Here is a 13823-nt window from a genome sequence, read left to right on the forward strand (position 1 = left end):
GATAAATCTTAATTTTAGTATTATAGATTACTATTCGTGGCGTAACTATGGGGTGGCAGGATCGGTAAAATGCCCCTTGCTGGATGCCCCCGGCCCTAGAGTCTGTGAAGTCGTCATCATCATATCAGCCACTGGACGTCCACTGCGGGACATAGGCCTTTTGTAGGGACTGCCAAACATCACGATCTGAGCCACCTGCATCCAGCGAATTCCTGCGACTCGCTTGATGTCGTCAGTCCACCTGGCGGGAGTCGCCATTCGAGCACCTTGGGACTCCAACGTTCATCGGCATTTAAAACTATGTGTCACTTCAGCTTTGACTTTGGTTCTTCTGCGGATCTCCTCATTTCTGATTCGATCACGAAAAGATACTCCTAGCATAGCAGTTCAGAAGTAATCTAACATAAAAAAAACAAATGACGGGGCCACATTTAAATAACTTGCCATCCGGCCCAAGTAGTTACGTCACATTACAATACACAGACTGAGTTAAACACACATGTACACACTTTTCAGTATACATCGACGGCACAGAGTGGAACGGTGTGAAGTTCTTCCAGTTATCGACGCAATGGCAGACGCACGTCAAAACGTTCCCCGTCGCCACGTGCGGCGCGCCCCTCGCCCCGCCCGAGACTTAATAACTACGACTCACAGAGTTATGGTGTCCCATGCTTTGGCTTCATAAAAGCCCATAGAAGCCTAACTTCGGCAGTTTTTGTAGAGCTTGAAAAAGTTTGATTCAATGCTGAGAGTTTTTAACGAAAAATTTTGCGTGCATTACCATCAACTAATAGCGAAATAAATGGCTTCCAAAATATCTCTAGAATGGACTAGATGTTGAAATACCCTCATTTTTGTATAAAATTAAACTCCAGATTAACTTAGAAGGAAGCAGAAAGAGTCGCAAAATCTGTCGTCAGAGAAGTTCCTCTTTAGGCTTAGCAATTAGCATGCGTCAATGACGTATCTCGTGAAGAGAAAGACATTGTCGACCAATAACGGTGGAATTTGAATATTGCCCTCTCTTTCATCCCAACGGAATAAAAGAGAGAGGTACATAGGTTATATTTACGGTTGCGTCGCTATTGTTTGATATTTGTGTTTCTAGCATCTCGAGACTTTAGATATCGAGAAATATTGACATTTTCGATATATTAAAATAAAGTATTCGCTACCAATTGATGGCTAATTTTATACAGGCACATTAAAATATTCAGCATTGAAATATTAGAAATGGATTCAAAATGGATCAATCTCTTTCCGTATTGATTTTTGAACTCTTTTAGACGGTACTATTTCAGCTCTTCGTGTCGGCTTAAACAAACAAACATACATTATGTAGTAGGGTGTCCATTATCTGGAAAGTTTGTTAATAGATGTTTCGGAATAATAATGAGTGTCATGTTAAAAATATATGTATTAAGATGAAGAGAATGAACAGAGTTTATACTCGACTAGATTTTGTTTTTGGTAGCTGTATTATAAATACATCTGTATTTTTAGTGTTTTTTTATGTATCAGTCAGTTAATGGCTCCAGCTGAGGAATTATAAAATATATTATGTAAATTATTTAAACCTGACACCACAATACATTTACATACAGCGCTTGTGTTGTGTAGTATAACAATGAAAATGCGTGTTTTAGCACTAAGTGTTACCATATTTATAAACATGGATAAAGATTTAAACCACAATTTTCTTCAAAGTAGTGAACTTTAAACACTAGTGATTAGTTCCACTTTAATTTAAAGAAAATTGAGTCTAAAATTTTAATCCATGTTTATAAATGTGGCTGCTACATGGTATCTTGCGTTCGTTCATAAATATACTCAGAGGCACAATTATCCGCTCTCTTTAATATGACGTGAATATATTCAAGTGGGCGGATAATTGTGCCTCTGAGTATACATACATAAGCACAAAGTCAATGTGTTGAGATATCAGCTAAAATTAATCTATGTATAGAAGTACATAGTATTGATGTTCATATATAAACGATTTTTTTTGTTGTAAATAAACTTGTATTGGACACTCTGTAGAAATTGTTGCAGAAAAAGATTGTACGCCGAAAAGCTGCAAAAAATGAGGCTCTAATTTGTAATCCTATAGTCGAAAATAGTTTATCTCAACTTTAATCCCATTTAATTATACTATAATAATATTATTAATTAGTAACGCTGTTACTTATTATTTTACGCTGTCGAGCTGCCATGGTTTTTTTAGCGTAGGCTTTTGTTATGTGACTTTGAATCCTATTCGGTTCAACGTAGAGTCCCGATTCCGTTGTAGATTAATTAGTACGTACGCAGCTGTGTTTACAAGTCGAGTTGCATAATGAAGGCTCAATAACCACGTTAACTATGCATTATAGTCATTTCATAGTTTTTAGTATAAAATATTTAACGTATAGATATTCAATGTACTCAATATATAAAATATATATCGAGGAATTTATGGTTCGTGACATTTCCATGTAAACATAGGTTAGGTGTATCGGAGTGTAAATGAATAAAACCGAATTTCGTGACGTATTTTCGGCACATATCAGATAGTTGCGTGCTGGGCGGTGAGCGCGATTTTAATTTTATCTGTGATTTCTGAATGCAGTTGTTTTTTTTTTTTTAAGTGATAGTCGATTGGTGAATAATTATTTTGTACTTTTTTTTTATAAGTGCAACGGCGATCCGTTAGCGTAGGAAGCAATAGCTTTGGTACAGTCATGGAGTGTTTTTTGAAATACTTTAGATTCTTTAGGATAAAATCTTCCCTATTCATAGTATGCGCGATCTACGGAGATACCTAGTCCCGAAACATTTGCCAATTAGTCGCGATCAACAAGCGAGCAGTATTATCTTGGCTAAATTTTGAAAATACATTTTTCGTTTACAATTTTGTACGTTCCGAGCCAGCTTGGGAAGCTAATTTTATATTGCTGCGGTTCTATACTCATAGGCACAATTATCCGCCCACTTTAGTATACGCGACGTATATTAAAGTTGGCGGATAATTGTGCCTCTGAGTATATTATGAATAGGGGCTTGATTCAGTTATAAGCCATCGACTGTTTCATGATATCATATTAATATATTAATATTCTCAAATTTAATCGTATAATATATAAATGTTTAGCATGTAATAAGTGTTCATATTATAATCTGTGGATTTTAATGTAATTATATACGCCAACAGGCTCTTATGGGATAGAACCCAGAGCCGCGTAGACAGTTAAAAAAAATATAAGTCAACGAAAAAAATTACGGTTTATTTAACTGATTACTGATCGGAGTGTGACTCGCAAGTGGAAAATTGGCAGAGCGCAATTTTTTATTCAATAATAATTATTAAGCTATGTATAAAAGAGAAAAGTTTGTCAAATATTAAAATGAACTTTGTGGTCATCTATTCGAAATTAGCAGTGATCCAATATAAATACCTAACTTATAAAAATAAACTATATCGTAGTTAGTGTGCGAAAATCGAAACAAATAACACCACTGTAAAAATGTACCTTAATCATCTTGTTTTAAGGTATACATTTAATTAGCGCTGCTAGCATGTACTTTATAGTGGTACGGTTTTTACAACAAAGATCAGGAAGTTCTGTGACGTTGTTTATAAAACTCGATAGTTGAGTTTCAATGACTAACTCTCTTTATCTCTCACAATACTACAGATAGAGAGAGATATATGGATGAATTCGAAACTCACCCTGTCGAGTTAATACATACATGCGTACAGATACGCAAGTTTCTATTTACTCTGAAGTCCGGTTTTATTGTATCCTCAGACCAATTACATTTGGACTTGTATCGCACTCAAATTGTCTGTCGTTTTTGAGGGGGACGAGGTAAAGTCACACGTCGATAACAAATATTTAACACCAATCATTGGCGTATCTAGGATTATTTCTAGGGTGGGCCTGGCCCACCCTATTTTTTTTCTTTGAATATTTTGTAATTTGGTGTCTATCATATAGTTTTAAATCGGTAGCCCAGAATTCTAGGGTGGGCACGGCCCACCCGTCCTTTCCCCCCCCCCCCCCCCCTCTATATACGCCTATGACACCAACAAATATATCATGTGTTCTTACACTACACACAACCAGCGCCGGCCCGAAGTAAATTTTAGAATGGAGCGAGATCTAATTATGGCGTCTCTCCTGTTTGCTTCTTATGATATAAAATATCTATACCAATTGTGAGTGCAAAGTAATGGAACGTGAAGATCTCGACCATATTCTGGAGTGTCGAGCGTTCTTTACCGTTTAGGCGCCCTCTAGGATTTGGCGCCTGGAGCGACTGCTCCGTTCGCCGTATGGGCAGGCCGGCCCTGCACACAACTATAAATTAAAATCGTAATACACACACCCGTAATTTAACACAATGAAACATCGATTCTATAGACACAGTATAAACACGTTTGATCGTGATCATGTACTTTTGACATTGGTGTAACGTCTTGCGTGGCAGGTCCAATGGTAATTGGTCTGAGATTGTATCTAATAAATCAACGCATGCAGTATTTTATAAAAGGGTGGAAGTAGACTGGTTTAACGGCGTATTGTCGACACAAGGTGCTCTTCCAAATTTTTTTTCTATGATATCTTTATATGCTGTTTATAAGCTACATTCGAGCCTGTTATCTCAAAATGTGCGATGAGTTTGAGCTGCAAGTTTTGCGTGTGCCAAATTTTATTTCATGGGGGGAGTTGGGAAATTCATTTGCGGGCTTCATCAATCACCATTGTAATAAATCTTTCGGTCGAATTAAAATAGAGTTAGATCGCGACTATCTACCCTCAATTTACTAATAATACGTTTAGAAGTTTTGTTTCGGTCCTGATATAGTGTTAGAATGCAAAAGCTACGTCACGGCCAAGCCGAGACGTATCCCTGGGCCTGTAGCCATATGGCACGTCGATTCTCTTTCTACCAACGCTAACGCTTTGAAAATTATTTATCGACAGGTCACGTGATGAATTTGTCGATCGGATCTTAGCGTTTGTAGAAAGAGGATGTGCCACATGGCTTAGGCCCTTGAAGATGAAATATAATATATTGACGCCCTGTACGCGTTTCCAGAACTGCAGTATGCGTGCTTCATGTCTTATTATATATTCTATCGGCTTTAATTCGTCAGTTCTGAATATTTTGCCTAACTTACAATATGCTTATAATACATATATTCGCCTTCAATGATGTTATAAATGTGTAAGACGTTTTTATTTATTTAATTTCAAGGGAGAGTAGTAGGTTTTACAATCATCTGATAAGTGTTGTATTGTCTAAACTTGAGTTTTGCCACTTTCCAATGTCATATATCAAGTGTTGTCACTTTCCAATGTCATAAGTTAAGTGACGGAGACAATATTTGTGAATAAGCTATCCAATACTTATCAGAAGGTAGGAAAACAGGCCGTAAGACTATTAAGTTTGATTGTGAACATTTCTGAATGAAGTAAGAAAAGACAGACAAAAAATTAATTGAAAGCTATAAAATCTTCTAAAGATTTAAAAGCTCATGTGTCAGAATTAAACGAGGAATAAAGCATTTTAGTAAACTGAAATTCTTGCATGTGCAATTTAGTATGGCAATGTTTGTTAGTTATTGTGTGTAATGTAATCTCTCTCTCCGCGTCGTGTTCCTCATTACTGAGGGTCGTGACCCCTATCACACATTCATAACTTTTTTCCGCACGATGTCACGCCATGCGGCTCGGCTTTTCGCGACTTGTAGAGCATCGTGTACTTTTGTATCGAGAGTGGTGCGGATTTGATCTGACCAACGCATCGGGCTACGTCCCCGAGGTCTCTTTCCTTCCACTTTGCCAGTGATAACAAGTTTCTCTAGGTTATCTCCTTCTCTCCTGCCAATGTAATCTATTTACCTCTATTTATAACATCATTGTCCGCTATTATCTACTCAACAATATCTTAACCTTTTCTACTATTAATAGAATAAAATACAATCACACAAATTTCTTGGACAATAGTCGGTGTATCTTAGATGTGTATACAATTAAAGTCAATGTTAGTTTAAGATGTGTGTATCAAATAATAAACTATGTATTACTGTATGCCAGGCCGTGTTTAGATGTGTACAAAATAAATTTAAGTTCTCAGTGGATGGTTAAAGCTTAGTAAATTAATTCGATACGAATTTGTTTCTATCTTTTTCTATCTATAATGTTATACAGATAGAAAAGGATTCTAGATTTACAATGTGGAGTCATAAAATCGTTGTTACAGAATAGTATTATATCACACAATACTCTCTGAACACTTAACGGACACAAAATGTATGTACTTGTGTATATCTAAGTTTTTTTTCAACTGGCACCTTAAGACTTTCACGTATTTTGCTTGTTAAGGCCGGCCGCGTACTTTCGTTTTCCGAATCCGTTTTCCGTGTTCGGAAAACCGAATGCATGAAATCAGTATAAAATACATTAAATGACACACACGTATGTTTTTTTCCGAACGGAACAAATTCCGCGCGTACGTAACGAATGCGAGTCCATGCGAGAATATGCATTCCGAATGTAGAAAAACGTTAAGTCTGCGGTAGTTTCACGGAATTCCAAATCTAAATTACGCATTAGGAAAACGAATACGAAAAATGAGTGTATGTGGCCGGCCTTAATATCTATGATGTAAATGACGTGACGCTGACGTCGCACTGTGCGTGACGCTAACGTCACACTGTGAAGTTAGTCTGACCATGAAGTTTTTGCAATTTAAATGATGTATCTTAGGATGCATAGATTATAGACAAGTATAAAAACAAAAGTGTGAATGTGTGAAAGTGCCAGATAAAAAAATTTTAGATATAATTGTATATTAGAAGTGATTACTTCATCCGTGAATGTTAAGGTTTCTTAAGGATGGTTATAAAAGTCTTCAACAAACCAATTTTATAAAGCAGAACATATTGTTTAGGAGTAATATAATGTGGGATTACGTTCAAACACACATACCTACATATCCCTTTATTTCTTTAAATATTATTTAATTTACTCTTTTTGTATTTTTAATTCAGTTTAATAAACAAACTTTTGTCAAACTTCATGATATCAAACAAAATTGTTTTATCATTTTGAAAGTAATTCCATGATTAATATATGTTGATAATGGTTCTAACAATTTGCCACATTGTATTACTTGGAAGCTTACACTGAGAATTACGTTTATGTGTCATCATTATGATGAGTGCTTAATGTTATTGTTTAAAATTAATAATGTTGGTCTAGTCTCGTACGTTCGCATTCAAAATACGTTTGGAAAACTTGGTTCTTTTTTGTTTTAGATCCTGTTTGGGGTATAGAGATAGTTTTACCTCAGTGCGCGCGGCGCTACGTGTGCGTGCGCTATTATGTGTGTGTGCGTGCGGCACTATATGTACATGCGACACTACGTGTGCGTGTGTCTATGAGTGCGTACGGCTGCGTGTGCGTGCGATTGTAACAATACAGTTTTAATTTGTGTTGCAGTGACGCGTCAAGGTCCGTTTATATCTACAGACACGTGCCAGACACGTGCCGTGGCAGACAAAATAATATTCTTCAATAGTGTTTATTAACATCTAATAAACACTATTTGATATTTATCGTAACGCAGCCGCGCACGGCGCAGACGTTGTAGTCCTTTTCATGAACCTGAAATAAAATTGACAGCGCCTTACCCAAATGACAATAAGACCGCCATTACCAAATGACAGTGTCTGGGAACTTCTTTCATAAATAGGACTTTACGTGTCTCTAGCTACCTGCTGGTCAGTATGAATAGACGGTGTCTGTGGGTGTCTGCCACGCTACTTGTCTGCGACGCACTGTGTCTGTAGATATAAACGGACCTTTAGTCGTCGTCCGAGCAAATCTTGTTACGAACACTAGTTATTGTTCATATACAATGGTTAACCATATATAGCACCGCGCGCAAATATGAGATCAATTTGCTGTACACGTTATGTGTTGATACACGTGAATGATTAAATACTGCATGTGAGCACACAGCTAATAAGAATCAGCTGTTACTTGTCAGAATTAATTTTTCGGCCAAATTTGACTTCTGACAATATTACTTATGTCAAGACACAACTGTGTATCGTGTATACAAGTTGTTCTACTTTCGGAAGACGATTTGGTTTTGGATGTAGTGTAGGAACGTCAGCAGAAACGCTTTGGTAATTTATTTGGAGTGATACAGGATGAGGCGTGTGACATCGAAATAGTTGCTTAGTAACCAGTCAGACGGTTTCAACGGTCCATCAGTTTCATACTTAAATGTGCTTATCTGTAAACCCTACCACAACAAACTAAACCAAAATGTCTATAATGTGCGAAAGAATAGTAATGTGCATTCATGTGAATTGACATATAACTTGCAAATATTGATGTTGCAATTGCAATTTACTAATAAACAATAACTGATTTTGTATTATGAAATAAACGCACAAATAAATAACTTATTAAACTTATAGTACAGGAAATCTAGAAAAAAACGTATAAGATTTATCATTATATTATCATTATAAATATTTATAATCTTATTTCCTAGATTTCCTGTACTATTGTACCTTGCTTCTTCCATGGTAAATCTGAATAGTGTTTGCCATCCAAATAGCAATAAAACAAAAAAGATTTCATTAAAGAAACATTTCCATCAAATAATGAATAATTTTGAGGCGTAGGCAAGTGCATGATAACAGCATTGTAATATATTCAGTTTCATAGTGTTTTGAATAAACTATCAAATATTATTATGTTGTTTAGTATAATATGATCTCATAACCCCTGACTGACTTGACAATTTAAATTTTCTAATAATTATTTGGCTGTACTGCAAAGGATGAATTGTTATGCATTATAGGAAAGTATTTAATACAACTTGTAATCATTTATTCTGTAATTAATATTCATCACAAATATAATTTTAGCCGCGATACGGCGCATAGATATCCTTTTTAGTGTTAGAGTTTTTCTAAGTTTAATTAAAATAGTACAAAAAATATTATATTTACGTTACTTATAACATCTTACTTTATTTTATAAATTTTGATGATCAAATTTCAAAGAAGCAGTGAAGGTGCAATAAATCAAATGTACTGTTTTATGTATCATTATTTTGTTTTACAGTGACTTGGTGTGTCAACATTATTTCACTTCTAGAAGTTTAAGTTAAGTCGTGAGATTTATTAATTTTATCACAATGATTTGCAAATATGATTTGTATTTATTGTACAAATAAAATTTTGCATTAAATAATATGTTTTATTTTAAACAATGTTTTTAGGCAAATTATATTGAAGTTTACATGTAATTTCCATTTTAATTTAAAAGCAAACAGTATATTATAAATAACATAACATACACATCAACAGCAATCAACAATAATCAACAGGTATAGTATGAAGCGCTAAACTTTTAGTGCAATCTGAAGTTGCAGCTTGCAACACATTGAATTGTGAAGGTCTCATAACCACCACTTTTTTATACACCACATAAAATTGTCGTCAGATTGGACTAGAAGTTTAGAACATTGTGTATAATCTCAGACTAATTACATAAGGACTCCTCTCGCACCCAAATTCATGAACAAAATTGATTGTCAATTTTTGAGAAAACCAAGATTAGATTATGTATAGTGCAACACAAAAGAGTAGAAAATAAATGAGGGCGCTGTAGTCACTTATTGTCGTTCATAGGGCAACCCTGTGTACTCATACCCACTTGGTATTATCAAATTTCAGAGAAAAATACTACTTGACATTAATTGATATTTTGTTCTATGTGTAAGTAATATATAAATGAGATGATCGGTTGAAAATAATATCATTATCTAAAGAAGCCGGGAAGTAAGCATTATGTGTTATGGGTACTAACTAAGATAGATAATTTCATGGTTTACATATAATAAATTTAGATCATTGATTTTGACAGAAAAGTAACATCTAGCGAGGCACATCCTTATGTAATGTAATTGGTCTGAGTATAATGTTTAACATTTCCTTTTAATTCTATAGAATTATTAACACTTATATTCAAATAACTGAAGTACTTATTAATCAAAGGAACTCCATAGAAATATAACATTGATATAGGCAGTATATACTATATAATTAATACTTACTCTTATAAACCATTGAATATCAAAAATTGATTTCTCAAACCATTCTTACCACCTATACCCCCTTCTGGAAGCACATATAACAACCCATCTTCCTGTTTCTTTGGGGAAAACTCCCATAAATTTTTATTACTTTTATCTAATTCTTCCAGTGTCCACGCAGCTAGATATCTCGATTTCCCATGTTTACATAACACATAAACATTTTTTGGATCTGATATGTAGTCCTCCCCTGGGTCTGCGGCCATTACTATGCCACACACAAGGGCCCAGTGTGCAGTGTGCCCATGCCTCAGACATGGTGAATGATTGAAATCTGCATCATAGCTGTTTATCTGTTAAGGAAATTTGAAATCACAGCATTATCATCTGACGGCCGCGTGGCGCAGTGGGTAGTGACCCTGCCTTCTGCATCCAGGGCCGTGGGTTCGATTCCCACAACTGGAAAATATTTGTGTGATGAGCATGAGTGTTTTCCAGTGTCTGTGTGTATTTATACATTATATAAGTATTTATATGTAGTATATAATTGTATATTGATATTATAATATCAACTATCTTAGCACCCATAACACAAGCTACTCTGTATGCTTACTTTGGGGCTAGATAGTGATGTGTTTTGTTTAAGTATATTTATTTATTTATTATTATTTATTATCATCATCAATCAGAATGAGGGATTAGGCCTTAGTCCACCATGTTGGCCAAATGCAGATTGGCAGACTTGACACACTCTCATTCTCAGGTATGCAAGTTTCCTCACAATTTTTTTCCTGTCACAGTATGTTGTCCAATAAATAATTCTATGATTCATTAGTGTAGACTATTGTATAATAAATAATGCTTACATGAAAAATGTATAGTGCGTTCTATACATAAGTATTTTATAAAAATAATATATTTGGTATTTTTCCTATAGCATAAATAAAATAATTAACACAACATTAGCAAGTGGTCTCATGTTGATCACATCAGGCCATGTTGTCACAATTAGTATGTTCTGTACTTCCTTGAGTACAGCATGCTCAAGACAAATATTTGATACTTCTTTAGAGCTATTTAAAAAAGCAAATCAAATTGTGCGAGAATTAACAACCAAAAAAATAAGTGTTTTCTAATAATAGTTGTGTTTTAAATTGCTTATTTAAATAAAAATAGCATGAAAGTTACCAGTTTGCAGAAGTAAACATTGAAACTGCTCCACTTTCTGGTAAGTATCTTAATATATAAATGCGAAAGGTCATCAATCATGAAATCATGAAATCTCAAAAACCACTTGACGTACAAAGATGAAATTTGGCAGGGAGGTAGTTTATAGTTAGCAGAGGTTCGCTAAGAACAGATTTTGCGAGAGGGACGGATTAGGCGGTCTAAGGGCGGACGAAGTCGGGGGCGTCAGCTAGTATTATAATATCAATGTAACAGTTGCTAGGTACTGCTGTATACTATGCTTTTACACTTTTGGACCAATTATGATTAATTTTTATATAAAGATGGACAACTTGGAGAAGGGCTCAGGCTACTTTTTATTGCAGTAATAAAACTTAAATGGAGATAACAGTTTCAATGGAAATTGTAAATTATTAAATTACATAGTTTAAGATTATTAAATTAATTGCAATTTAATTTACTTCCTGAGTGAATATGGCCTCCAGGAATTAAGGTCATTTCACAATTTATAGTAAATGGTTTTTAAATGCTCAAATTTATGAATTAAAAATATCATTAAATTAATCTAGTTTAACATCAAAATATAAAAAGGATACGCAACTAGCAGAACAGCACCATTTAAAAGCTCTAGAATAATTTCTTCACTAAACAATCCACCAGTCTTCACACAGAAATTTATATTATCTAGCTCTGCCAAACTGATTGCCTTCTCAGCCAATCGACCCATGTCGTTACAGCTAAACATCTCCCCGTTATGGCTGTATCCCTCCATTTTAGTGATATTGAGCAGTTCATCAGGGCTCACTTCGCCATTTAGAAGCATAGACAGAGCGACCAATCCACAGGTTGGTCCGACTTGCATAATTGACTCGAAATATTTGTATTTATACTGAAATGGGGCTTCGTGTAGACATATACTATTTTTAGCGCATACTTCCCACAACTGGGGTTCATGGGAAGCCCATTCACACACATCTGAATAACTAAAAGTTGGAGAACTATCGCAAGACTTTGGAGAATCTGTGCTGGGCGGACAGGACGGCAGTGGAGGTGGCGGTGGTGGCAACGGCGGTGAAGGTGGAATTGTGCACATTTTGCTTGTAATATATTACGAAACACGTCTATTTTTAACTCTCATGGTTTCTGTTTTAATTTGCACTTGAAAAAAGGGAAAACATTAAAATAATAACAATTCATTCACTCTTCCCTTCTTGTCAATGTCACAAAAGGCTAATGTCAAAACCAGCTGTAAAATCACAAGTAAACTCAGCAAAACCCTTCGAGAATTTCAGTCATAGACCTATTTTTTTCCTTTGGATTTGTGTTGCACCCATATTCACTGTTTTGAGGTGAACAAGGTAACAACAGCAATAAATATATCCGGTATTCTTAAACTACACACAACTATAAATTTAAATCGTAATATACACAGGTGTAATTTTAAGACAGAAACATTTTATTCTATTGACGCAGTTTGAATAAACACTATAAATCGTGATCAATAACGTTTGACAGAGGGGTCTAGCGAGGCAGGTCCTTTGGTAATTGGCAAAGAGTAAATTAATTAATGGGAATTGGTCATAATGTTCAGATAAACAGCGGTATACGAACATACTCTGTGGGGATTAGAATCAAAAGAGCTAGAACTCAGAGCTTACGGCTTCAGTATATGAAAAAAATGTGTGGTGTTTTTTTCCCGCGGTTTTCAAATTTTCATTAATCAATAATGGCTCTGGCTCTGGGTCCTTGCCTTTTTAAGCCTTATGATACCGCCGCTGAGTACAGATAATACGAGTATGATAAAAATAAAATCAGATATGAAGTTCCGTCCCGCCATATAATCGTTTCGCTCTACCGATACATAATTATTTACGACCTTAGTATTAACTATATAGCAGACACCTGCCACGTCCGCGTGAAATTCTGTTTTCACAAATCCTGCGGAAACCACGGATTTTCAGGGATAAAAGAAGCATAAATGTTGCTCAACAACAACTCTTCCATAGACCATAGTCTCATTAAAATCGGTCCAGCCATTCCAAATCCGGACAAATAGACACACAAAAGTTTTAGGTTGATTATCTTGATTGTACTATCCTATAAATAATAACCACTCGAGAAAATAAGCATATAAAAATTACATGTGTCTGTAATTTTTATATGCTTATTTTCTTCTATTATAAAGTAGTGATATGTGTATTCTATTAATATATTCATATATACAGGGTGCTAGGGAGTATTTCCTATAACTTCAAGGTGTTGACGAGTACACCTAAAGGAGTCGAACTGCATAATTATTTTTTATTTACTAAAAAAAAACTTTGTGTTTCATACAAAGTACCTAATTCAAATAATTCCGACTTAACATCTAACAATCACCTTTATCTACCCTTGCATTTTAAAATACGTAAAACAATAACACATTAGGCGATAATATGAAAGTGCGATGAATAAGGCACAATTTACAAAAGAAATATTATTTATTCCCTGCGAAAATATTAATTTTAGAACACATGTTCCTTGGA

General features: G+C 34.9%; 2 protein-coding genes across 6 annotated transcripts in view; one reads left to right on the top strand and one right to left on the bottom strand.

Moving 5' to 3' along the window:
- LOC112056907 (phosphofurin acidic cluster sorting protein 1) overlaps positions 1-9266 on the top strand; it is a 144928-nt gene extending 135662 nt beyond the window's left edge. For all 5 annotated transcript variants that reach the window (XM_052888233.1, XM_024097397.2, XM_052888234.1 and 2 more), the window contains one exon: positions 517-9266. In XM_052888233.1, the coding sequence (XP_052744193.1) occupies positions 517-641 (125 nt within the window). In that variant the 3' untranslated portion in view covers positions 642-9266. The remainder of the gene's footprint in view (positions 1-516) is intronic.
- LOC112056928 (UPF0692 protein CG33108) lies at positions 9252-12539 on the bottom strand. Its single transcript, XM_024097418.2, has 2 exons — positions 11895-12539; positions 9252-10455 (listed from the first exon to the last, which is right to left on the bottom strand). Exons 1-2 carry the CDS (start codon positions 12389-12391, stop codon positions 10134-10136), a joined length of 819 nt encoding a protein of 272 aa, XP_023953186.2. The 5' UTR covers positions 12392-12539; the 3' UTR covers positions 9252-10133.
- Positions 12540-13823: the final 1284 nt, after the last annotated feature.

This window comes from Bicyclus anynana, chromosome 21 (genome assembly GCF_947172395.1).
Source record: "Bicyclus anynana chromosome 21, ilBicAnyn1.1, whole genome shotgun sequence".
NCBI lineage: Eukaryota > Metazoa > Arthropoda > Insecta > Lepidoptera > Nymphalidae > Bicyclus > Bicyclus anynana.